This window comes from Sylvia atricapilla, chromosome Z (genome assembly GCF_009819655.1).
Source record: "Sylvia atricapilla isolate bSylAtr1 chromosome Z, bSylAtr1.pri, whole genome shotgun sequence".
Taxonomy (NCBI): domain Eukaryota; kingdom Metazoa; phylum Chordata; class Aves; order Passeriformes; family Sylviidae; genus Sylvia; species Sylvia atricapilla.
The window spans coordinates 11622593-11647224 of record NC_089174.1 but is presented as its reverse complement, the minus strand read 5'-3'; the positions used below and the strand labels follow the sequence as shown (position 1 = coordinate 11647224).

Below are 24632 nucleotides of genomic sequence, written 5' to 3'. Positions count from 1 at the left end.
TCAGGTGTCAGGTAGTGTTTTATTACACAATGCATTTACACAGAGATGTACAGGGGTGCCTTTCCATCAGAACGGCAGCCACATTGACCCTCAGCTGCAGCCATCAGCAGCAACTTCATCTCCTGCCAAATTGGGGCAGGGGCGGTGGCACCTTGATGTCTTGACCTCTTTCCAGTTTCTTCTCGCAGTCGACGAGGTAATTGACCCCATCAATGACAATCTGGACTAGCTCCACCTGCAACAACAAGGAGAAAATTGTACTAACAGAAGGTTTAGCTCATCTTTTAATAGAAGAGTAGGAAGTAGGTTTTTGCTGTCACAACTGCAGACAAAGCTGTAAGTGAGGTGGGTGACAGACATCACACCTCCTCTGGCACAGAGTACGGCAAAGCCACAATAATTCCTTTCTCCAGTTTGCCCTAGGTTTGGACCACCAGCAGCAGAAACTTTTGATTAGAGCCCTAAAATTATTTCCACTGAACTTATTTCCACCAAACTGTGTTCCCACAGAAACAAACCAACCAGGTAAGTCCCTATATGAAGTGTTCAGGGGGGAGCTGAGGGACCTGTTTCAAACATGACCCCCAGGACGGTGCAGGGTACTCCCCAGGTGTTGAGGAGGGATGCCTGGCCCAGAGTGTTCCCCACACTGCACGAGGGTGAGGACACAGAGCAGCTGTGCTGTGAGTGTTCAGCCTTGCCAGGCAGTGCTTGATGAAGCACTAAAGCCCTTGCTGTGTCTTTCCAGCTCCCAAGCCCAAAACGCCCCATGCTTGCATGAACCTTTGTGTGAGCACAGAGACATGGAAATGAATTGGAAGGGATGCTGGTGCAAGGAGAGAAAGAAGGAGCTTGTTATCGTGGTTCACACCAGCCCTGAATGCTGCTGGAGGCTCAAGGTGAGTGTCCTGGATGTGGCTGGGACTGGGAGGAGGGAAGGACTACCAGGGACATTCACAGTGCCTGAGAAGGCTCATCAAAGCAGAGCTGTGTCCTTCTCCTGCAGATGGGCATGGCCCTGCTAGGGACCCTGCCTGTCCTGCCAGACTGTGCTGCTAGGATCAGAACACACAGCTTGGGACTCATGGTGGCTCTGCAGCATCCAGCACTCCTTTGCTCCCAGCTCTTGAGCTGATGCCTTACAATTTAGCTTTTACGTTTTTCAGATTCTTTACTGTTTTAGTGTATAACTCTAAATCCATACCCTGTCAGCTACTATTCTCCCATTTTATTCAGACAAAACAATTCCTCTCTAGGCCTGAAACTCAAGGACGCTTTATTGTTTCTGGCCCTGAAAGACGTAAACAACAGTGAATTGAGGGGGGGGGGGGCAACTTGGAGAAAATTACTTCATTACCTGAAGCTGTTATTGGAAGATTAACCCCTGATTATGTAAATGGACCCAACTTAGAATTGTGTGAAAAACTCATGACCATCATCCATCTTGGGATGCTTTTGACTGCCCAAGGTGTATCTATTGAAGGCCTTTAATAAATACCCACTTTATTCTCTCTATCTTGTCTAGCCTCTGTTCTAGGTAGCCACTCCAAGGCATCAGAGTGACACTGCCAGGGCTGGGATTCACTCCAGTCCCAGAGCATCACCAAAATCCATAATTCTGTATGGCAGAGCATGGTGGTGTCTTCATAACCTGTTTCAAAATTCCCAGAGAATACAAGGGGCTTTGTCCCCAGCAGACAGGTGGCATGTAAGGACCACAGACCCTGTGCCACTGTGAGACAGCAAGATAAAGCTGATATTTCTTAATCTCCATGAAATAGTTCATTAGCAACCTTTAATGACCGGCTTGTTAAAACCAAGTGCAAAGACTAAATCCTGTTGCCTCTTTATTGTGATAGTTGCCGATTTTCAAGGGATTTATTTTTACTATAAAGCATTTTGGTGGCTTAGCAGTTCATTTTATTGTTTTTACAGACTAGCTGTGTTGGGAATTCAGAGGTCTGAATTTGCAGCCTCCATAGGAAAACAAAATTCATATTAAGTTTGCATTGACCAATAACTGAAAGAGAGCAAAAATACAGTTTTATCTTGCACCTTTGGGAACATAATTCAGTTCTGTAGATACATTTACCACATAATGGAATTTATTTAATTATGTACTGGGAAAATTTATCCTATAATAAAATTTTTCTTATCCACTTGAGTATGCCTTGTCTTATTTAGATTTCAGAATCTCCAAGGTAGGGCTTGTGTCTTATCTGTTGCCCTAATCCTTTGGATCCTTGCTGTAGGAGGCCTCACTGACTTCAGTGGAACTCTTCATATAAACAAAAATTTGTAGGCTTAGGCTGTCTGCCAGCAGGACTCAATCATGCTGCGTAATCCTTTTTTTATTATTAATATTACTTTAATATAAAACACACATGATGATGTGTCAGGTGTTAATAGATGTCTTTGTCATGGGCTGTTTTGGCAAATAATACAGCTTAATAGTATTTCACTTTAACTTATTTTGTTCCCTATTACTTATTTCATTTTAGATTCAAAGGAACACAAGTGCCTACATCAAACTCCAACATTCAAAGTTTCCAGACACCTGTCCGTGCCTATGGGGACATTCAAAGGCATATCTGGTTCAGAAAGCACAGGTTACCTGGCTGGGCTCTGTGGTAGGTGAGCCAGGAAGGGAAGGCACTGTGGGCTGGTTAATATTGTTGTCACCCAGGTGCATTATCCCAGGGTTATATTTCTGTGATGAAAACCTACCTAGAATGAGGCTGGCCCCAGGTCCTGGGCTGCAACACCAGGACCAGACTGCATCCATATACAGCCTGCCACGGCTTTGGTGTTTGGCTCAGTCAGAGCTGTGGGAGGAGGCTGCAGCTCCTGGGCACGGCTGTTTCTCTCCATCCTCAGTAGCTTTGCTCTTAGGAGCTGCTCCGCCTTATAAACATGAGGCTGGAATGAGGTATAAGACCCGAGCTGCCAGGAGGGCAGCAGCTGGTCCAGGCTGCAGGGTTTTTTCCATGCTCTGGTACAACAAATGTTCCTTCTCACTGAAATGGCTTTGCAGCAGATGTCTGAGGTGCACCCACCTTGCTGCAGTGTGTGCCCTACAAGGAAGGCTCAGTTCACTGTTACATCTTTGCCCTGATTTAAATCTCTGATTTAAACCCAGGTCTCTTGTGTCCTCTGCTGAGAGCCACGCAGGACATGTGAAAACAGCCCCAACACTTCAGTCACTGTGGAGTGGAAGCCTTGTGCTGCTGTGTAACCGTGGAGGAAGTGTGTGACTCAGTAGTGAAAGGAATACAACACCCTTCACCAAGTCTTGCTGTAGTGCCTGAGTCCCTGGGTGGGTTAGGACTTTGTGCCTGCTTCCTTCCAACACCTGCATACCCTCATAGAGATCCTCAGCACATGGTCACATTTGTGCAGCTTGCTCAGGGTTGGGCTTTTTCACTGCCATAAAAGAGCATTTGTCGAGAACTTCATGCATGTTAACAGTTTTTCTTTCAGTAAGCATTTCCACTGGACCATATTTACGATGAGTAAAAGCTGCCATGGATCTACTGAGGTCAGCAGGGAGAAACTCACCCATGTCAGTACTGATCTGAGCTAAAAAGCAAGGGGAGAACACAGAAAGAAACCCCAGAAAGCTGTTTACCTCTGAGCGACCAAGGCGGTCCAGGTTGGAGATGTCGTAGATGTCAGCCACAGCCGCCGTGTCCACCCCACCAGTGCCACGCTTCTGCAGGCGCAGGTTCTCCAGGATTTTGGAGAACCTGGGGTCCTGTCAGGAGAAACAGCTTTGAGCTTACTGCCTTCCACTGCATATGTATTGAGTCATTGCGATGCTGTGATCCCTACAGCACTGCCAGAAGGACAGGAAGAGGTGAAGACTTTTCTCACTCCTTTCTATTGCAGCCCCGCTTTGCGGCTTCCGCTAAGCAGATTCATTTCCATAACAAATACAGCAATTTGCAGAATTACAGCGTGCTGGTTTAGCTGTGCACTATCCCTGGGACCTTGTTACACACATCCTTTTAACCAGCAGTTCCCATAAGCTGTCATTTCTCTTCTGCCCCCTTGCACACCAGGAGAGCTGACTTTTGTCACTTATGTCACATTTGAATGCCGTGTACCTTGCTGAGCCTGGGCAGCTTGACGTGGACTCCAGCGCGCAGCCCCGTGCCCAGGTTGGAGGGACAGGTCAGCACGTACCCGAGACGCTCATTCCACATGAATTCCCAGCCCCGCTCCTTGATCAGCCTTTCCACCTGCGGTGGCAGCACACAAACAAAACGAAAAGGACAGCATATACAAGTGTCTTATTTTAAGATAGCAGAGGAGCGGCAGGAATTTACACCTGGGCAAAGAGTCTAGGTGTGATACAAATGTTTGCACTCCACAGGTACCAGAAGGATTTCTTCACCACCTTTTCATACTCACTATCTTACAGACTCTTGGTCACTTCATCAGAAAACTCCCTGTCATGGTGTTTTGGTAAAGCCTTGGCCCATCGAGCTACTTCTTCACTTAAGAGTTGTGGCTTTTGTCATTTGTTTGTAACAAATTTGTAATTTTGAAAGAAGTTTGCAGTACAGGACCCTGAAGGAGTCCAAACATTCCAAAGCAAACTGAAGAGGCCAAACCTGAGTTGTTTTCTAGTGTAGCTTTCTAGCTGATGTCATGACTCCTTGAAGAGGACGTTTGGCCTCTAAATGCCACGCTTCCATTATAAGGAGACAACACAGCTTGTAGATAAGACTTCTCATTAGTAGGTCTTTGACCACAATTAACAGGAGAGTGAAATAATTACATGCAGGAAAACCACAAGGATCTATTGCCCTTTCAACAACATGGTACTCTGTTCACTGATCTAGGCTTGTGCAAACCCAATACAATTTCAGTTCAGTTCTCATCTGCCCCTGAGGAGAACTAGATACATAAACCAGCTCATGCTCACAAGATTTCCACGAATATAGCTGAATACTTCAGGTGAGTAGGATACAGAATAAATAAATATCCTAACCACATTTCTGTATTTTGTGAGGACAGCACAACTGATGGTGGGAAACTAGACATGATTTGCTGCCCCAGACACCTGCCCCACCACTTTTCATGTCCAAGGGTTGCCATGAGTTCAGCTCAACAGCAGAGGCAAAGGTGGGAACAACATCTGGAAGCTGTGTCACCTGGGCCACCACCTGTGCATTGCTCAGTCTCAGAGGTGTGCTGAAAACTCACTCTGTAAACTCTCAGTAACCACTTTGATGCCAACAGAGCATAAATCAGATGGTTTTGTTTTTCTATGCCCCAAAACCCACTGCAAACCCTTACTCTAACTAAAACCATCCCAGGGTTCCCTGATATTACCTGTGGGGCAGAGTAAAGTTCTATTACTCTAGTAAATCAACTTTTTTTCATGCCAGAGCAGGTTAGAGGGCTGCACTGGGCCAAGACCCAACCTGAGTCATAACTGGACTGTCTGGGCAAAAGTGTTTTAAACCACACCCTGACTCTGGAAGCCTTTCTTATCATTGTGATTAGCTAGACCAAAATAATACCCAGGAGCCACAACTATCTGTTCTTAGCATTTGGATTGCAAACTCCCATACCTCCTCAAAAGAATGGGTCTTAAATCCTGAGTCCTGTGCACAACCTCAGCACCCTCCACTCTGCTCCCAGACATAGAAATGAGAACCAAGGAAGATGGGCCAAATAAAGTCTTCAATCAAGCAAATCAAACAATCCAAATAAAATGCTTCATTTATGATTTCCCATAGTCTGCAGACACAAATGATTTTCCATAGTCTGCAGGCACAAAATGGGAAAAAAAAAAAAAAAAAAGGGAAAAAACCAAGACAAAAAACAAAAGCTATTTATTTATTTTCGCCTACAACTCAGCTAGCAATCTGCCCATGTTTCCTGCTTTAGCTGTGTTGATGTGAGTTGTTGTGTGGACTGATGTGACTTCATTTCATTGCCCCTGGAGATGTCAGCTCAGTGTGAACCACAGTAAGCAGGGGTGACAGCAGTGAACAAATGAATAATAAACTCATTGAGACACTACCTCCTTTAATCCACGGCAGAATCTTTCAAAGACACGTTTCATGTTGCCACCCTTCTCCATGGAGATCACCCTGGTGTGGTCCTCTTCATTAATCCAAATGAGAAATGTCTTCTCATTGTTGTGCCTAATCAAGACGGGAGAAAAAAAATCTTTTAAAAAGCAAGCCCTGAGAAATAGTTCTCAGCATCCTTAGTTTTATCACAGTCTTTCCAAGAAGCAGAGATGTTAAACATGTCATAATAAAACTCTTGTCTGGAGTGAGGGATTGGAGCTGGTTCCACCAGTGGATGCCTCATGCCTATGGCATTACAGGGTCTCTTGGGCACAGTGTGAGGATTGTTTTCTGGTCATACTGCTGTGGTGCCAGGAAAGGAAAACATGGGATCCTCCATCAGAAGCATAGCTGGGAATGCACCCAAGGGAGAAGCCAAACTCTGCACCCTCTGTCCTCAGGGAAGAGTTCAATTGCTCTCGGAAAACCGAAACACCTACAAGCTGCTGGGAGCCAAGTAATGTGTGCTCACTTAATCTTGTTCTCCCCTGCCTTAGACCCCATGTCCCTGGCAGCACAGGGTGTCTGCAACCCTCAAGGGATGTGTCTGGGATTCCTCAGTGACCCTGCTCTGCCACAACGGACAGAACCCCTGAAACCCACTCCTGCCTCAAACAGGCAGTCAGGGCTGGCTTTGTTAAGTGCTGGGTCACTTCTCCTGGCTTTTTCTCTACTTGGCCACTCTCCTACTACTGCCTTCCTACGGCAAATAGAAGGTGATTGATGAGATCAGACTCATTTGTGCCAGCAGTGAAATACCGCCAGGTTTAAGGCACATGAAAGTGAAAGTTCAAGACCACTGAGAGCTTGACTTTCAGCTGGTCTTTTGCTGTGTCTCCTTTTTCTTTTTGCAGTTGGAGCTGGCCAGTGCAATGCTGAGCAGGTGTAAACATCCTGTGCCCTGACACTGGGTCAGGCCAGGTCCAGTCACCTCCTCAGTCACACACAAATGCTGAGGGAGGGTTTTATAAATAGTCTGAGTTTGGCCCAACTCACCTCCCTCTTTTAGTTAAAAATTGTCCCCATTACTTTCAGGACCATCCATTTGAACTGTGCCATTTCTGACAGTGCTGTTGGTGGAAATGATTCTGCAGCCCATAACAAGGACAGGATTGAAATAAGCAAAAGCATTATTTCCACAATGTGCACACTTCTTGACAACATTCTTTTGCAAGAGAAAGGCAGATTTTCAAGATGTGGCTTACAGAAGTACTTTCCAACACACTAATTTTTTTCCATTCTCCCTGATATTTCACATCTAAAAGAAGAAAAAATCCAGGTCTGTTTTATTCAGGAAATCCCTGGATAGTAATTATGCTGTTGGTACTTCTGTTTGTTTGTAGAGGCAATGAATGAGGTATCCTCTGATGCTGGTTTGGGCCCTCATCTCAGAGCTGTTACCCCTTTATTTCCACAGCAGGTATAAATATTTGATATTTGAGCCCAGTATCAAGAGTGTTGTGACAGTAGAAACAGACCTTGAACAGAGCAGGAAATCCAGCTTCCTTGTCTCCTTTTCATCCAGCTCATTTGGAAGGAAAGAGCTGCTTTCAGCCCCAGGAAGTAAAACATTTCTCTTTCTAAAGCAGACTGGACATGCTGTGAGTGTGGGGCCAGAGTGCATGCAGGGTTAGGACAATCAAAGAGGTTTGTAAGACGATCTTTAAGCAGGACACAGGACTCTGCAGGTCACACAACATACCAGATTCCTCTGGCGTCCGGCCAGTCACGGGCCATCCCAGCACATGTTAGCAAAGGGGACACTGGCTTGTCAAAGAGAAAGTGATCCTGGGCACCAAGACAGAGCCAAAGGGGGACAGAGAGACAGAGAAAACAAAACTCCAGTTTATCCAGGAAGCACTGTAACACTGTCCAGTACATTTTTGGTGAAGGCAGTGGAAGCACAAGCAAACCACAGAGTACAGCCTGGGAACCTGGTTCCTTTGCCTGGAAACTAGGATTTCTTTACCCAGGTGATTTTCTTTAGTCTTGCAGATGTTTGCTGACATGTTTTGCCAAAAACTTTTCAAAGGTAGGGAGGGGTGGGAGGTGGGGCTTAAATCCACATGGACACACCAAAGGATGCTCTGGAGGACCTGGCTCCAGAGATTTCCCTGCATTCAGACACATTTCAGCATCAGAGAAGACAAGGAATTCTTAAAGATTGAATAAAAACCAAACAAAAACCAAACAGTAAAAGGTGTTAGTTCTGAAAAGATACTTCTCCATCCTGGAGATTTGAATATTTATTCTGAGCATGAACTCAGGTAGGAATTAAATCAATGCTAATCTCAGCCCTTTGGAATCACAGGTTTGTTATGTTCCTTAACAGAGGTGCTATTTGTGACTTCATAAATATAGCACTTGCTCTGTCACCACCTTGCCCCATGCCTAATAGTTTAGATTTTTTTAATTAATTGTTTTGGGGGTTTTCCCCCAAAGAAAATAAATATTTTATTATTGATTTTCTTGTGTGTGCTAAAATATGTTATTTCATAATTCCTTGAACACTGCCATATCAAATGTGGGGATTTTTTTGCTGGCAATGTTGCTTGGTTTGTTAAAAAAAAAAAAAAAAACACAAAAACATGACCCTAGGGCTTAACCAAGAATAGTAAGGCAATCTATCCAGAAGGCATATGTCGTGGTAGATACATTGATGTGCTTTACTTTGTTTTTCCCTTAATTAAGAATGTAATAGTTATTATACTCTTCATTTCACTTAGGTTTTCATCTTTGAATGCTTTGTAATGGACACAGGGCAGCCAGAACTCCAACCATGCAGGAAGAAAAGGTGTAGAGTTCTATTTGTTCCTCAAAGGAACACAAAATTTCCTTCTTCAGCTTGCTCCACTTGACACTTTGCTTGAAACAAAAATTTTCCTTTTTGCTAGAAAAGAGTGTTAGTTTTCCTCATGAGCATATGGCCCAAATCTGCAAAACACCAAATGCCTTCTGTACTGAGTTCAATTCAAGTAGCACTGATTTATCTCACTGAAATGAACTGTGATCTTACTGAGCTCAAAGGGTGCCTTTTAAAAGCTGGCAGGAAGCCTTATCCCACAGAGGTGCCAGGTCCTGAGGTGCTGGAGGGGATAAAGCAGTGTTGTGAGGTAAGGAATGAATCTCAGGTTACAACATCTATGCCTGATCTCTCTAAATTTGCATTATCAATCAGGAAACCAAACAAAATGAGATAAAATACTGAGTCAATGAAACCTATTTCACTTCCCACAGGATTTAGCCTTAAACCATGAAGAAATTATGTTTTCCACATTCCTGTTTCAACCTCTGCTTCCCGAGGAGCTGTCTCCTGCTAAAAATAAAACGTGCAATAGGTCATCAACATCTTGTCAATAAACATATTACCGGGGGCATTCAATTAAAAAAGTTACTGACCTTACATAAATTCTTAACTCCTGGTTAATCCAAACACCTAGTTCCAGGGTTATAAATAGTTACGTTACTTCATCAGCTCCCCTTTGGTTGATGTTATGGAATAATGTGCCATGAATATAGCTAAGAGGGTACAGCCATTCCTTTGGATACTTAAAATGCATATTCAAGCTTTGTTTGACATGTCACATGCTGTGACAAAATCCATGATGAAAATCCTTGTGCTTCCATCTGTGTGACAATGAAAATTCTTGTTATGGGCCTGATCCTTCAATTCCTTACATATAATGACAGGACTGAGAAAAAGTCACCTGGGTATAGTAGGTTAAGGCCACTTTGGGAAAACTAGAATTAGTGTAGTGTTCAGTTATGAAACTACAGCCAAATTTTGGGAAATTAGAATTACTCTCATTTTGATGTAGAGAAATTACAGGCAAAGGCCCCCACCCCACAGTATAATCACCCACACCTATCTCAGTGTAATAGTTTTAGTTAGAATGGTTAGTTATTTATGTAGAAAGCATCAATCTTTGCTCAAGGAAATGACAAAGGAAATGTTCTGAATATATCTCACTACTTGTTCAGAGAGGTGGCAGCAGCCACGTGTGTTTGATTTGGCACAGGCTTCGCTCTCTGGAATATAAATCCACACTTCAGACCCGCACAGCGATGTGCTTAACAGAAATACAGACCCTGGGTGGCTTGCTATCCCATTAAAAACATTGACAGGGCATTAAGTACAGGTTAGCGGTGTGGTTATTCTGCTGGACTCTGCAGGGAAGCTTGTGCCCCCGCGGAAGGCGGAGGTTAGGCGAAAGCAGAGTCGGCGAAGGCGCTGCGGGCGCCGGAGCGGGACTTACATCGATCAGCTGCTGCTGCTCCCGCTCGGTCATGCTGGTCAGGCTGTAGTACTTGCCGGACAGGTCGCCCCGCAGGCCGGACAGCGCGGTGACCACGACGTTCTCGACCTCCCTGCGCTCGGCGCGGGTGCAGGCGGGCGGCAGGCTGAGCCCGCGGATGCTGCGCCCGGTGCGCACCCGGGACGAGAGCACGTAGCGCTCGTCGAATTGCCCGTGGGTGATCTGCGGGGCAGCCAGCGCTCAGTGCACGGCCCTCAGCAGAGCCCAAACCCCACCGTGCAGAGTGAGCGGCGGCTCTCCGCCCAGGCTGGCGTCCTCGCCACCAGTCACAAATAGCCAGGACAGCAGGAGCCGTTTGACATCCCTGGGCACCAGGAGTTGTCTTTAGGAGCAACACCTTTCTCTGACTGTATGAACATGCTGAAGTAACCAGCTAGTCCTTCAGGGTCCCCAGATATGAAGGAGTCCACATGGCTTTTGGAAAATATGGATATGGGGAGAGGCAGAGGCTTTTGGAAAATATGGATATGGGGAGAGGCAGAGGGTCAGGTAAGGAAGATCTTTTGGAAAAGAGAAGCTTAAAATGAGCTAAACCATACTGTAGCTGAACTACTGAGGAAATACTGAGCTGCACGGAAGGTTTCATCATGTGTATGGGGTGGTACTGGATTCAACTCCTGCTTTCACTCCATGCCTTAGACCATGTTAATCCGAGGAATTCTAGCCCAAGGAATTCCATACACACCAACAGGTTGCTTCACCTGAGGCCCAGCTGAAATCTCTGAGAAAACACTGTAAAAAAAGCAGGAGATGTCAGATGTGTGCATGCCAGCAGGGCTGCCATCTCACTGCCATCACAGGGATATGGTGGGACACTCCTGTGACTGGAGATTTAGACTGGAAGGATGCAGGCTCCCTGGGAAGACAGGCAGGGGAGATGAGGACAGGGTGTCACCCTTTAAATCAGTGATCAGCTGGAGTGCAAGATCACTAACTAGACTGCAGGAGAACAGACCTCAGCCTCTCCAGGCATCTGCTTGGCCAAGCACCATGGGATAAACCCCTGGATGGAACAGGGGCCCAAGGAAGCTGGGTAATATCCATGGATCAACTCCTCTAAGCCCAGGAGTGATGCATCTCAAGGAAGAGGGCATCAGGAAAAAACATCAGGAAGTCTCTGTGGATGAGCAAGGAACTGCTGAACAAGCTCAGACACAAAAAGGAAATCTACAGAGGGTAAAAGCAAGGTCAGGCATCCTGAAAAAATTGCTGGAAGCTGTGGCTGCCTGTGGATCCCTGGAAGTGTCCAAGGCCAGGCTGGATGGGGCTTGGAGCAACCTGGGATATGAAAGGTGTCCCTTCCTATGGCAGGGGGTGGGAAGGTGATGGGCTTTAGGGTCCCTTCCAACCCAAGCCATTTTCTGATGAGTCTGTGATCTGTAAGCTCATGAACAGACCCACAGTGCCCAGGGAGTCTGTGTCTTAAATGTTTGGTACTGATTCCCTGCTGAGAACAACGGATGCAGCTGACAGGGCCGTTACTGGCATCCCATTTCCCTTAAACATAAAATTGTGTCTTCACAGCAGGATCAAGAAAAATGAAAGTACTGTTGCCTACAGCATCATCACTGGAATAAGCAGCTCAGAGCCTTTCTTGTCTCATTGTTTTATTTCAGTCCTACCTTGGATGCATCCAGGTCCGTGTGATGCCTCATTGTCCGTGGATCGTAGCCATTATGTCTTGCTTTAATGACAGGGTCAAAAATCTCAGCAAACACCTGTGGAGTCAAGAGAGTCTAGATAGAATCTGCAGCATCACAGAAATGTATCTTCGCAGCAGCTCCAGGCAGAAGTTTCTGTCTGCAGTTACCACAGACAAGGAAAGGACAACCAGGCTGGGGTTTGTGGTGTACTTCCAACCAGAACACACCCCCAGAGCCCACCAGCCACTTGCCTCTTGGTTCTAGGTCATGCAGGAGTACCCTGAGCCTTCCCTGCCATGGGGAGAGTCCTGGTTAGAGCCACTTGGCTCAGGTGTGCCCACACAGAGCCCCAGCACAGCTCCCTTCAGGTGAGCAGCAGTGGCACATCTGCACAGACACACCAAACCCTGGAGCAGAGAGTCTGGAGTGGCAGATGTCCCAGCCCACCCTCAGTGGGACACTACTGGGAGGCTGCAGAGGAACAGGCACCACTGCAGGTGCATGAAGGAAGCAGACCATGGGGTCAATAACAGTGAGATCTTCCTTTTGTTTTCCTCTTCTCATTGCAGAGCTAAATGAACTGTCGACCCTAATGCTGTTTCTCTTCAGTTTTCCTCATGATCCAAAGGCTGTGGTTTAATGATGTCTGGCACTGCCCAGGAGACATTTTTGTTTCACTTCTGCCTCTGCTGCTTCACAATGTAATTTCCACATTACATTCATTTGGTGTCTCTCAGAGTTGGATAGTTTTCCTATAAATTAGGTTTAGGTGCAGGAAGGAGGGAAGCTGCTAGAGGCAGGTAGCAGCTGCTGCCAAGCAGGTACATTTCATTACCTTCAGCTGCAGCAGAGGGACCACCTGTGGTAATACCATGTTCCTGCTTTTCCTAATGTGGAAAAGTAGGGAGAAGTAAGGGAAAACACCAGCCTTCCCCCAATGTACCCTTTGGGACACAATTTGTCTTAGGGACATGCGCCCCACTGGGAATCTGTCTTCATTTGATGGGAACGACACCACAAGCGCAGACCCAGCTGGTCCTGTGGAATCCTCTTACCTCATAGGACTCTTCGTCCCCCGCCACCATGCCCACCGTCTTGATGAAGGGGTGTCCAGGGTTGTCCACCCCGGTCTGGATGCACTGGTCCAGGGTGTACCCGTTGGGGGTCATCTTGTCCCTGAGGCGGGAGTAGATGCCCGGCGTGAGGCACTCAGCCATGCAGTTGTTGTGCTTGCGCAGGTCAGGGTAGTCAGCACTGCAGAGAGAGGAACCCGAGGCATTACTGTGTCCCCTGGACAGTCACCCCAGATAGTTTGTGATGCCAGAAGTGTAATTATTCTTGGTATGTGCTGCATTGGATTTTAGGAGAGAAGGAAGGTTCTGGTGCTGAATATACTCCATGTTGCACCCCAAAGCACCCCGTGTGCTTTCTGCTGCTCAGGGTCATGGGGGAAATGGGGCCCAAAGAGATCTGAAAGGGCACTGAGCCCCACTGAGACATGTTATTCTGACAGGAAAGACCCCCAGCAGTGAGTGATTTGTCCAGTTAGACAGAGATTTAAGTTTAGATGATGAAGTGCTCTGTAGTTTGCCACCCCGGGTGCTTTCACAGCTTTGCGGACATCAGAGGGACTGTCTGACCTGCCAGCTGGGCAGTGGTTCTTCTGAAATACCAGGGTTTGGTGTAATGGCATTATTATTTGCAGAAAGTGGCAGGGTGTGTGAAGCCATGGAAAATAAAGATGTTAGGCTTTAGCAAGGGGTTTTCAACTCTGTCAGTCCTCAAATATTTTGTATTGGTAATGATTTGCTTTATGTACAACTGTGGTATTTTTCTAAGAATATATTTTAGCTAGGATGGTAGAAATGATTTAAATAATAAAATGAGTCTGTCAGAGCCTGATTCACATTACCTTTGGCAAAGTCAATCTACAGAGAAAAAGGCCTGTAATTAATCAGCCTAACCATCAGCCAGTCAGTTTGTAACAGAACTAGGAGTATTTAAAGTACAACTGTAATACAGGAGATTATTACTGTTTGCATGGAGAAAATATTTTCACATTTCCCTGTAGCAGAGTCCATACAATCAACAGGTCCAATAGGTGCACCTGCAAAGCTGGTGATGAGTTGGTCATTGATGAGTTAATATAATTATATAGTTCTACATTTGAGGCATATATTGGGCTTGATTTCATTCAGCAGTGTTGGTTTTGGTTGGTTTGGGGGTATTTTTTTGAGAGCTGATATTATCTACTGATGCATTAGGATTTTAACTGTTATATTTTTCAAATCCTGTACTGCATTAGTTTAGAACTCTAAACCCTATACAGAGTGTTAGCTACTGTCTTCACATTTTGGTCAGACAGAACAATCCCTCTGAGTCTGAAACTCAAGGACACCCTCCTGTATCAGGTCCTGAAAAGTATAAACAAAAGTAAATTGGGGCGGGGGGGGATGGAACTGGGGTTAAATAGCTTCATTACCTGAATCTGTAGCTGGAGGATTAACCCCTGATGTGTAAATGGACCAAACTTACAATTGTCTGAAAAACTCATAATCATCATCCATCTTGAGTGTAGCCTCTGGGAGGCTTCTGACTGCCCAAGGTGTATCTGTTGAAGGCCTTTAATAAATACCCACTTTATTCTCTCAATGTTGTCTATCCTCTGTTCTGGGTGGCCACTCCAGGGCATCATCACATCCCTTGCAGGCTGTTGCTGGAGCCGCCCAGAGTTGGAGATGCTGGCAGCCGTGTTGCTGAGTCGCACAGCCCAAGGGTGGGCATGTGCTGCTGTGCTGGCGTCACCTCCCTTGCCACCCTCCTCCTGCCCTGTGCTTACCTGGGTGGGAAGAGCTTCCTCTTCTCCTGCACAGCAGCGCTGACATTGTGCTGGCCCAGCAGGTAGCCCGTGGCCAGCACCCCCGTGCCCGCGGCGGCGAACAGCGCGGGGGCCGCGCGCCCGGCCAGGAGACGGCAGAAGGTGCCAGCCATTCCTCTCTGCAAGGAGCACAGCCAGGGTCAGGGATGCCTTCAGTCTGAGCTTTCATATTGTCCAGATTCTGTGCTGCATTGGTATGTAACTCTAAACTTCATATAAAGTGTTAGCAAGTTCTCCTCGCAGCTTAGTTGGACAAAACAATCCTTTTCCAGCCCCAGAACCAAGGACACCATTGCAGCTTCAGGCCCCAAAAAGGTGTAAACAACAGCAAACTGAGGAGAGCAATCTGGGAGCAAACTTCATAACCTGAAGCTGTAATTGGACAATTAACCCAATATGTAAATGGACCAAAACTTATAAAACTGTGAAACCTCATGAGCCAGCATCCCTCTTGGGTGTAGCCTTCACCGGGCTCTTGTGCTGCCCAAGATATATTCTGTGAAGGCCTTTTACCAAATATCTACTTTATTCCTGTAACACTGTCTAGCCTCTGTTCCAGGTAGCCTCTCAAGGCATGATCAGCTCCAGCTCCAGCACTGCAGCAGCAGCCCCACCTCACCCCACAGCCCAGCAAACTCATCCCCATCAGCACCTCATGCTCCTCTGGAGTGTTCAGAGAGATTCAGGGATTTATACATGCTGTATAACATATATTTGTCCTGTTTAGTTCTGCTTTTGCAGACATCTTTCCATAACTGCCTCTGAAGGCCTTCAAATAAAGATCCATCCTTACATTACCTCCTTATTAAAATTATCTCAAGTTCCATTTCCAGGTTAGAAGGCAATAGGACTGTGTCTGAGGTCTAAGGCTGGCCAAGAAATTGGCATGTTCTGTGGGAGTCTGAAGGATGCAATGCATGTTTTTCATTACAAGAATTAGATTTGGATCAGGATTGCTGGTGACTGTGAGTTCCTTAGGAAGATATAACTCCTGTCCAGATAAGGGACAATTCTATGAATCTAAATTCAAATTTGTGTAACAGACAGAAGATTTTTCTTCAAACTAGACTGTGATAAATCACCTTTGGGAAATGAGCTGGAAGATTTACAAAAGAACCCATGACATTTCTTCCAGGATCTACTGTTTCAGTTGTCCTACTAAAAGATTTTTTTCAAGTGTGATATTTTTATGCAACCTCTTCACCATTCTTTTGGAGGTTATACAAAACTCCTCAAAGCATTTGATTTTATTTTTAGTGAGCAAATTCCCAACAATTTTCTTGTAGATCTGGGTTAGTTAGACCCAAATCCTTTACCTCTCTGTCTTTCTCACTCTTGCCCAAAGACAGATGCAATGTTGCACCTTTATCTTCTCACTTGGTAAAAAGTTCTTCTGTGCTTGCATGTTTTTGTATTGCAAACCAGTATTTTCTCTCTATGTCAGTCACATAGAAAGATGTGAGATGAGGAATATGATGTGTTCCACATTCTACTTAGTTCACATCCTCTATTGTGCTGCTGCAATTTTTTTTACCAGAATCTTTTCATTTTGACTCCTCCATGCCTTTGAAACACAATATCCAATTAATATAATGTCACTTGCAGAGAAAGGTGCTGACTGTTTCACAGAAATGTTGGGGTTCTTTTCACTGAAAGATTCTCTCTGAATCTATGAATTCATTTAGGTGCGCTGCAGGACAGGCTCTTGTGACTGCAACAGGATTTCTGGCTCCCAAAATGCAGTACAAGTGTGTTTGATGGTAAAGAAAATCAAGTCAGAGGTTTCTGACAGAGATTTTTCTGATTATTTAATTTCTGTGTTTATAGCAGATGGTTCTTGTGCTTTTTCACTGTATAGCACCCTCACCTACACTCTGGAAATATTTCCTTATGACTATTCTGCACAGAGCTATTGTTGTCATACCTAAATGTCTGTAAAACACCATATGTATTTTCACAACAGCTCTCTGTATTTATAGTTTGTGTCACCATTGCAAGGAATTGGCTGGCAGTCAAAAACCTGTCCTGCAAACTATCAGCCGTATCACAATCCCACTGCAGATGATGATATTGTGACTTAAAAAAACCCAGGCACTCATCAGCACCTCCATCAGGGTGGGTTTGTTGGGAGCTTCTGAACCCTGTGTTGTTTAAGGGAAAAATATGATCTGTACATCTGAATAAATTACAGGAATCACGTGCAGGGTGTGTTTAGGAAGAAGTGTGAGGCACAGTAGGGTAATTATGACCTGGGACATAGGATGCAGACAGAAACCAGAACCTATGAGCAGAGAGGGAAATAAAACACCTGGGAAAAGAAAGAGATGAACCCTGGAGGGAAGAGCCCAGTTTAGAAAGGCTAAGAGACCTTCTTGGTCACCCAGATGGTTCAGGCTTTGTGCCACGCCTCATGTTGTGGCTTTGCTGCTGAGTGAGCTTGAGAACTCCTCCTCACTCTTGTTTCTGCCTGTCCATGCCTGGATGTGCTGGGCTTTATTCCCCACGGCACATCCAGGCATGGACAGGAGCTTTATCACCAGATTTATAATGTCCCAGACTCCAACTATTTTCCCTATGGACAGTGTTATCTCCCATTGGGGCTGCAGACTCATCCCCAGGACAGCCTGGCACTACTGGATCACAGAAAAGCTTTTCCTGATGTTCGGGCAGGCTCTGCTTTACCTGACAGACACTTCTCTGGCAGCTCTTAGAAGCCTCCCACACTGGAGACGCCACAGACTGTGCAGGTTGTCTACCTAAAAAAACATAAACCAGAGTAAGACAGGGTGGTTTTTTTCCTCTTTTTTAAAAAAATACAATGCTTCAGTACACATCTCTTCATACAGTGGAAGGTACAACTTTCTGATGGCAGCATCGAATTGCCATCATTTGTGTCTGTCTAATGCCAAGGGTCTAGGGGAACATGAAAGTTAGGACAAGAAAAATACCATCTGGAATGCTGCGGGAAAGTGAGTATAATCCTTTTCATCCAAGTGCTGTGACTCCTGATTCAGTCACAGCTTTGGCCACATGGGTGGGCTCTAGTCCTGAGTATGAATGTCCTGCAGCACAGGCAGTGCCACAAAACCAGAACAGACTGCTCAAAAACCTGGTATACAGCTTAGCAAAATTTTTTTTTACAAAAAGAGGGTGCAAAATGAATAAGAAATGTTATTTGGCAAGAAACAATATCATTTGGAGGTAGAGGGGAGAGGGTCCATTTTTTTCCCTTCAAAAGATAGCATGATTTTTAAGTAATGCATTGCTTCAAAACAAGAATTTTAAAATATTCATTTGGAAAGAGTCCAAATGCAATGGCTCCAAACTAAGGAAAGATTTTTACCAAAGCTTTTTGTCAAGTCTGACCTCAAATTATTAATATATTCAGCTCTTCTTTCCCCACAGAAATTGTTAGCCTGCCACTGCAGTAGGCTTGCACCATCACTACCTCTGACTATGTTTTTCCTAGGAGCACTTTACCAGATTTACTGTGCTGTGATTCAGGTTTCACCACAGACCATATTTGAACCTCCACTGCAAGGATTGCACTTTCATTTGGGTAATTTAACCACTGCACAGCCTTAAAATTTAAAGTGCAGGCTTTTCTCTTAGGAGTTTCCTGAGTGTCTTCCCTTGTGCTCGTGATAGAAAATCCATTTTCTTTTGAGTGCCTGTGGTGCTGCTGTAGTGCAACTGGGAAAGGGAAAAAGCACTGTTTCACAACCAGAAGAATTTTTGAGGGTGTCAGTTTTAACCCTTGGAAAGGAATTGAATGTTTGCCTGAGCTGGGCATGTGTGCTGGAAGAACACCTCCCTTAGGAAGGCATCTGTTTTGTGTTCAAAACCATTTAGAGACAGTATGCTCTGGAAAAGAGAAATAAATTCTAAGGATTAATCCACCCACGGTAAAAAAATTATAAATAAAACCCCAATTCCTGGCCTGCATATCTGTTCAGTTTGAATCAATGCCTGTGATGGGGTTGGCTGCAACCCTATCAGTCACATCAGGATTTTTTTACTATTACTTTCTATTACCTCTTTAAACTGGAATGCCTCCTCATAAGCAAAGGGGTTTTCACCTCTGCTGAGGGATTCTGAAGGCACTTATAAAAATTCTTGAAGAGTTCTTGATTATGATTTATCAATTTCTATGTAAAATTTTATTTGTGTTGAGTGGTTCATTAATTGCACCAACCTTCCATATGTTTCAAGTCCTTTCATCCACCACAATCTACATGGGAATCTGGGCTTTATTTTAGACAGGACAAGTGGCATCTAAACTTGCACTGATTATTATTGTGTAATTTGTCCAAGAGAGATGTGATTTCTGTGTGATTAGACACAACACCTTTTGTGGGTATAAACCTTAAGGATTTTCTATTTTAGATCTTTAAAAAGACTCTCAAGATTCCTGGCACAAGACCTCAATCATGTGTCACTCAGATAAATGCTCTATAGCAATAAAACTCTTTCTCCAAAATGTAATGGATAAGCACACTGAGAGGCAGCTTCTTCATGAACAATTTAATAATGCAGATATTTTGGCCCACTGTAAGAAATGTGTGTAAGAAATCAGAGATGTTACCCAAACATCTCTGTCAAGGCTACTAGTCAAGGCTGAGCTGCTCTGCTGTCACCTGCAGCCTGTCTGTGCTCCTGTCCTGGGTGGGAATGGAGGCTCAGATTTCATGTCCCAGCTCATATTCTGTATCAGGTGTGTTTTCTACAGGTGATTCCACCTGTAGACAGGATTGGGTTTGGGTTTTCCTCTTATTACTCAAGTGTACTGCAAGGCATTTGAGGGTATGAGGGCTTGACAAAATGTTTCCATGCCTTGCCTTGTACATTTTCCCTTGTTATCTCAGTCTGCTCATGCTCTGGATAGCTGCTCCCTAACTACTGGTGAGGATGTCTTTGTGCCAGGCTGACAAATGGCTCCAGGCCAGGGGATGGAGCAGAGCTCAGCGCCTTGGGGCTGGCCTTTGTCACAAGGTCCTGTAAAGATTTACTCCCAAGGTCATCTGTGCTTGTGCCACCTCTCAGAGAAGGCACAAATGCTGCTGCACAGGGGAGGAGCACACAGCAACTGTCCCATAAACAACCTGCCTGAAACAGGTTCCCTTCATAATGAACAGTTCAGGTTAATTTCAGTAGGAATCCTCCTCTGGGGCTGTGTCTGCAGGGTCAGAGAATGTGCAGCACTGACTCAGAGTAACAGCCAGTACAGCAGGTGGCCTCCAGTGTCTCCAAACCAAGGGCTCCTCCTTCCACCCTGCTCATCCTCACCCCCTTGGCACCATGAAGGGTGAGCCAGTGCAGAATCAAACAAGCCTTGCCTTTCCCATGGCAGAATTCCCACACACCATGGCCACTGAGTCAGCACGTGTCCACCAGGTCACAATCTTAGAGGTCACAGCCCTTCTCTCTCTGCTCAGCCACCTGTAACCAGCCCTCAGGACACTGCTATCCTGCCAGGAGTGTATCTTGGGTTTTAAACTGTATTTTCTTACCTATATCACCTGCCATGCACAAAAAAAATAGAGGCAAAGACCATCACCAAGGTTTAAAAGAAGTCACTACAGCAAATCTGGTGCTGGCTGAAGAGCAGCCCAAAGGATTGCAGGTGTCACTTCAGGTGGATGGGCTTTTTGTAACCACAGCTTGAACCCCAGGAACTTCACAACTACTTCTAATATTTTTTAAAAAATTATAAAGTGTTTTCCCTGTTAATTCTTCACTTTCTTGAACTTCTTCTAAAGAGGAAGTTTCCAGCTCCATCTTTTACTGGGTGCTTTTAAACACAGGTATTGGTTATCCAATATTTCACACTTGCCTGGAGGGAAGGAAAGTGCCAGGGTTACAGTGACATTTCTAGAAATAGAGGTAGATTAAATATTTGAGCCATGTCATGGGTGGTATTAATTGCCACCCCATGTGATCCTGAGTGACATTTTGGAGGAATGGCAGAGTCACAGCTAAAGTTCACACGGGCTCAGCACCACAGGGGATGTGTGTGCACGTCTTACCCCACAAAGCTTTTTAGCCAGAGGATCCATGTGCTGAGCTGGACCCTCACGTGGTGCAGGGACAGGGAGCCTGTCCTTTTATATTTGAGAAGTAATTCCTCTAAGCCATCCTTAGTTAGAGCTAAAGCCTACAGAGGGCAGTGGAAAGTTTTCTGTGCCCATCCATGGAAGGTTCTGGAGCCTCAGAAACATCTGCAGTGACTGTCATGAGTCACTGCTCGCCTCAGAGGCCATTTTTAGACACCCAGAAATCAGTTTATATCTCTAGTCGTTTGCTACATCACACTACAGCTCAGAGAATAAGACACATTATAACATCCAATCCCATAAAGCAATACTGGTGATTTTTTTCAGTTTTTCACTGCTCAGCCTCAGCATCACTCAAACCCTTTTGACTCATCTGGGTTTTGAGATACAGTCTCCAAAGTGCAGAAACAACACCAAGTGCAGACATTGTTCTGACAGTGCCTTAATCACAGCGTGGAACATCTCTACCAAGAATATCAACCACATTTCAGTTTCTTTCTCCTTGTAATTCCAGAGGACAATGAATGTTTATAAAAACTTACTAGTTTGGAAAAAAAAAATAAATTGCAAACTATAAACCTGTGACCAGATTCGTGTGAGTAGAGAAGACAGGGTAACTCTTCATAGATCAGACAACAACCCCTTGGTACCACCATGACTTTTGGTTTCTGTCAGCTGAAGGTCTGGCTGGTCAGACCCAACCAGGTGAGACCCAGACGCCCAAATTCTCCTGCCAAAGCCCAGCCAAGGTGCAGGCACCGCTCACCCTCCTGAGCCAATCTGGTGCCATTTTGCAGTATAAACCTCTCATCTTCGCAGTGCAGAGAGCTACAATCAAAACCACAAAAAACTCATGTAATTAGAAACATTTTCTTCGAACTTGTTACACATCTGCAAAGAGTCTTATCTTTCTCTAAGTAAATTTGTTACTTAAGGGGCAGCATTAATGTCTGGACTTTATGATCCTAGAGGTGTTTTCCAAACCTTAATAATCCTATGAATCCATTATTTGAAGCAGCTGCACAGTGGGTGCTGGCACATACTTCACTGTACCAAGTACTTACACAAGTAAATAAATTATAACCAAATTAATACCACCATCCTGTGGTGCTTTGAACCCATTGTTAATAACCCTTGCATTTGAAATGGTATGATTTGAGACTAGAAAAGCAATATATGTGTAGTCACACTGACCTTGGAGCTGGAGGTAGGGACGTCCTGCTGCCTGCAGCTCGCCCAGAGTGTAAAGAGAGCAGGAGGCTGGGAACTGACAGAAGCCCAGGTAATTTGAGACGGGTAAAAGGAGGTGAGGGAAACGAAAATAATTGCTGCAGGGGCCAATCCTGCCCTGCTGGCTTAGGTGAGTGGCATTTGCCTGCACAAGGGTGTCCTTGAGGGCGTCAGCAGGATGTGGCAGCAGCGGGGCGACAGCAACATCATCTCTCCAACAGCTCTCAACTGCGGGCGCCCACGTCAGCGACGGCCGGACAGACGGACACGGACACAGAGGCCGGTTCCTCCCCCAGGCACCCGCTCGGGAGCAGCCAGAAGAGAAAGGTCAGTCCTGCCTGAACAGCTCCAGAGAGACACCAGGGCAGGCGATGCCACGGTTCCACCGCTGACATCCCGGGTGGAAACGGCTCAGGGCAGAGAACTGAGCTGGGATCACAGCTTTAGGTTGGGTGTTTTTTTACCCCCTCCCCTTTACTTTTTAATTCACGACATTAATTCTTGACTATTTATAAGGCAAGGGGGGCCAGAAAAATGAAATTACCTCTGAAGCCTCTCATCTAGAATTATTATATTACTTTATTGCATTCAGAACTGCTGTATGTCTATAGCTACATAGCAGTAAATTGCAGTAAGAAATAACACGCTATGGTTTGGGAATTGAAAGAATAATCAATTTCATTAACCTGGCTCTGCTCCCATCAGAGCTGAACATGTGTCGAGGCTGACAGAGGAGCACACAGGCCAGCACTGTGCAGCTTTTAAAAATCTAAGACTTAAAGATCCTTTTCCCTTTGTACATTTAAAATACTTTTAATTTTACGTAGCAGTTTCCTAAACCCATATTTCAGGATCTTGAAATTTTACAAAACACAGACATCTCTCCCTCACAATATCATGTCTTGTTTGGGCTAATGGGAGCCATACACACCCACAATAATTAAAACCAAAACAGCCATTCCAGATCAATCTGGAAACAGCCTGGAAACAGCCTCTTAGACACACTAGGATTTTATCAACCCATCACTGTGTTCCTGGTGTTGATAGAGAAAAAAAACCAACTGTGGATCTCTTGAGGTAACATGACTAAGGAAATATGGGCACAGCAAATCCACGGTTCATGATGGAGGCACACACCTACTTTTACATTTTTTACATTTTTTTCATAAAGGCCTTGAACAGACCAGGACTTCCCCTGGAAGCAGCTGATGCCATGAAGTGCCTGGCTGGACTGTGGTCTATTTTGTGAAAAACTCAGCTCCTGAAACAGGTGGAATGCCAAGGATCATCCATAAATAATGCCTTATTTTCATCTCTAATATAATTATCTAACAACTGAAATGCTCTTGTGGTTTCATTGCTCATGCTGGGGAGGCAGCAGCAGCTGAGTGTTAATTCAGTTACAGTTCATATTAATCCATCTGCCCCTGCACAGGGAGTGCAGCAGCTGGAGTTTGTTGGACAGAGGAGTTACCTGTAAGGGCCAGACAAAAGTAATCGTGTTTTATGGAAGGGCCCTTCTGATTGCCACAATGATTTAGAAGAAAATTTACTTGAAGTCAAGTTTCCATGTGTGGGATATAATTTATTGCCAGTGAAAGGAGTCAGGTCAGAAGTGACGAGCTGGGCTGTTCTCACAAACTCTGTGTGTGGAATTGGGGGTTGGAGGGTGCATGTTTGTCCCAAGGAGCTTTGCAAGGACACAGATCAGTGTCTCTCCTGCTGCTGAAGTCAGAGCTTTGCTAAATTAGATCAGCAAAGAGCCAATGGACGCAGTGTCCTCCTATACTAGAGGCTGGATTGTCCCCCGGTGGAATGGCAATTCCTGTTTTTTCAGTTCCATGGGTCTCTAATTTCTGGGATTCAAAATAAGGCAGAGAAGCAAACACAGCTGATACTTAGGGGTTACCCTGACCTCTCACTGAGAATTCCTCGTGACTGTGGATGCTCAATATCCCCTTACACAGTGCAGCCACTGAGGTCTGCAGGTCATCAGGCTGGGGGAAAATCTCTTTTTGAGGGGATCCAACCTCTGCATTTCAGAGGGGCAGGGGAGGTAAATCCAGCACTTGGTGTCCATCATGGGCACACACTGGCCAACACTACAAGCAGGCACAGAGCAGTAATCTAATTCTTCCAGAGAAAGGCTTCTCAAGGTGCTAATACATCTGCACTAAATGAAGAGCTCAACGAGATCCAACAAACGTTTTAAAAATAACCCCAGCTATTTTTAAGTTATTAAAGTTGCTCTTCACAGGACATCCACTACAGAGTAGAGGAAAGGCTGTCTATAATTAGCAGTGTGTTTTTTGGCTAAAGGGAGAAGAAAAGTTTTTCCTACACATTGAACTGACCCTTTGGAAAAGGAGAAATCTCCAAAACCCAAAAAGTGGAAAGTGGTCCTTTTTTTTCTTTTTTTTTTT

At 45.1% G+C, this 24632-nt stretch overlaps 1 protein-coding gene across 1 annotated transcript; it reads right to left on the bottom strand.

Annotated features, from left to right (window-relative positions):
• CKMT2 (creatine kinase, mitochondrial 2) lies at positions 1–22262 on the bottom strand. The gene is made up of 11 exons (XM_066339960.1): positions 22174–22262; positions 17609–17682; positions 14888–15045; positions 13104–13302; positions 12028–12123; positions 10346–10567; positions 7792–7877; positions 6038–6161; positions 4107–4241; positions 3629–3754; positions 1–235 (listed from the first exon to the last, which is right to left on the bottom strand). The coding sequence occupies exons 3-11, from the start codon at positions 15037–15039 to the stop codon at positions 116–118; spliced, it is 1260 nt and encodes a 419-aa protein (XP_066196057.1). The 5' UTR covers positions 15040–15045; positions 17609–17682; positions 22174–22262; the 3' UTR covers positions 1–115.
• Positions 22263–24632: the final 2370 nt, after the last annotated feature.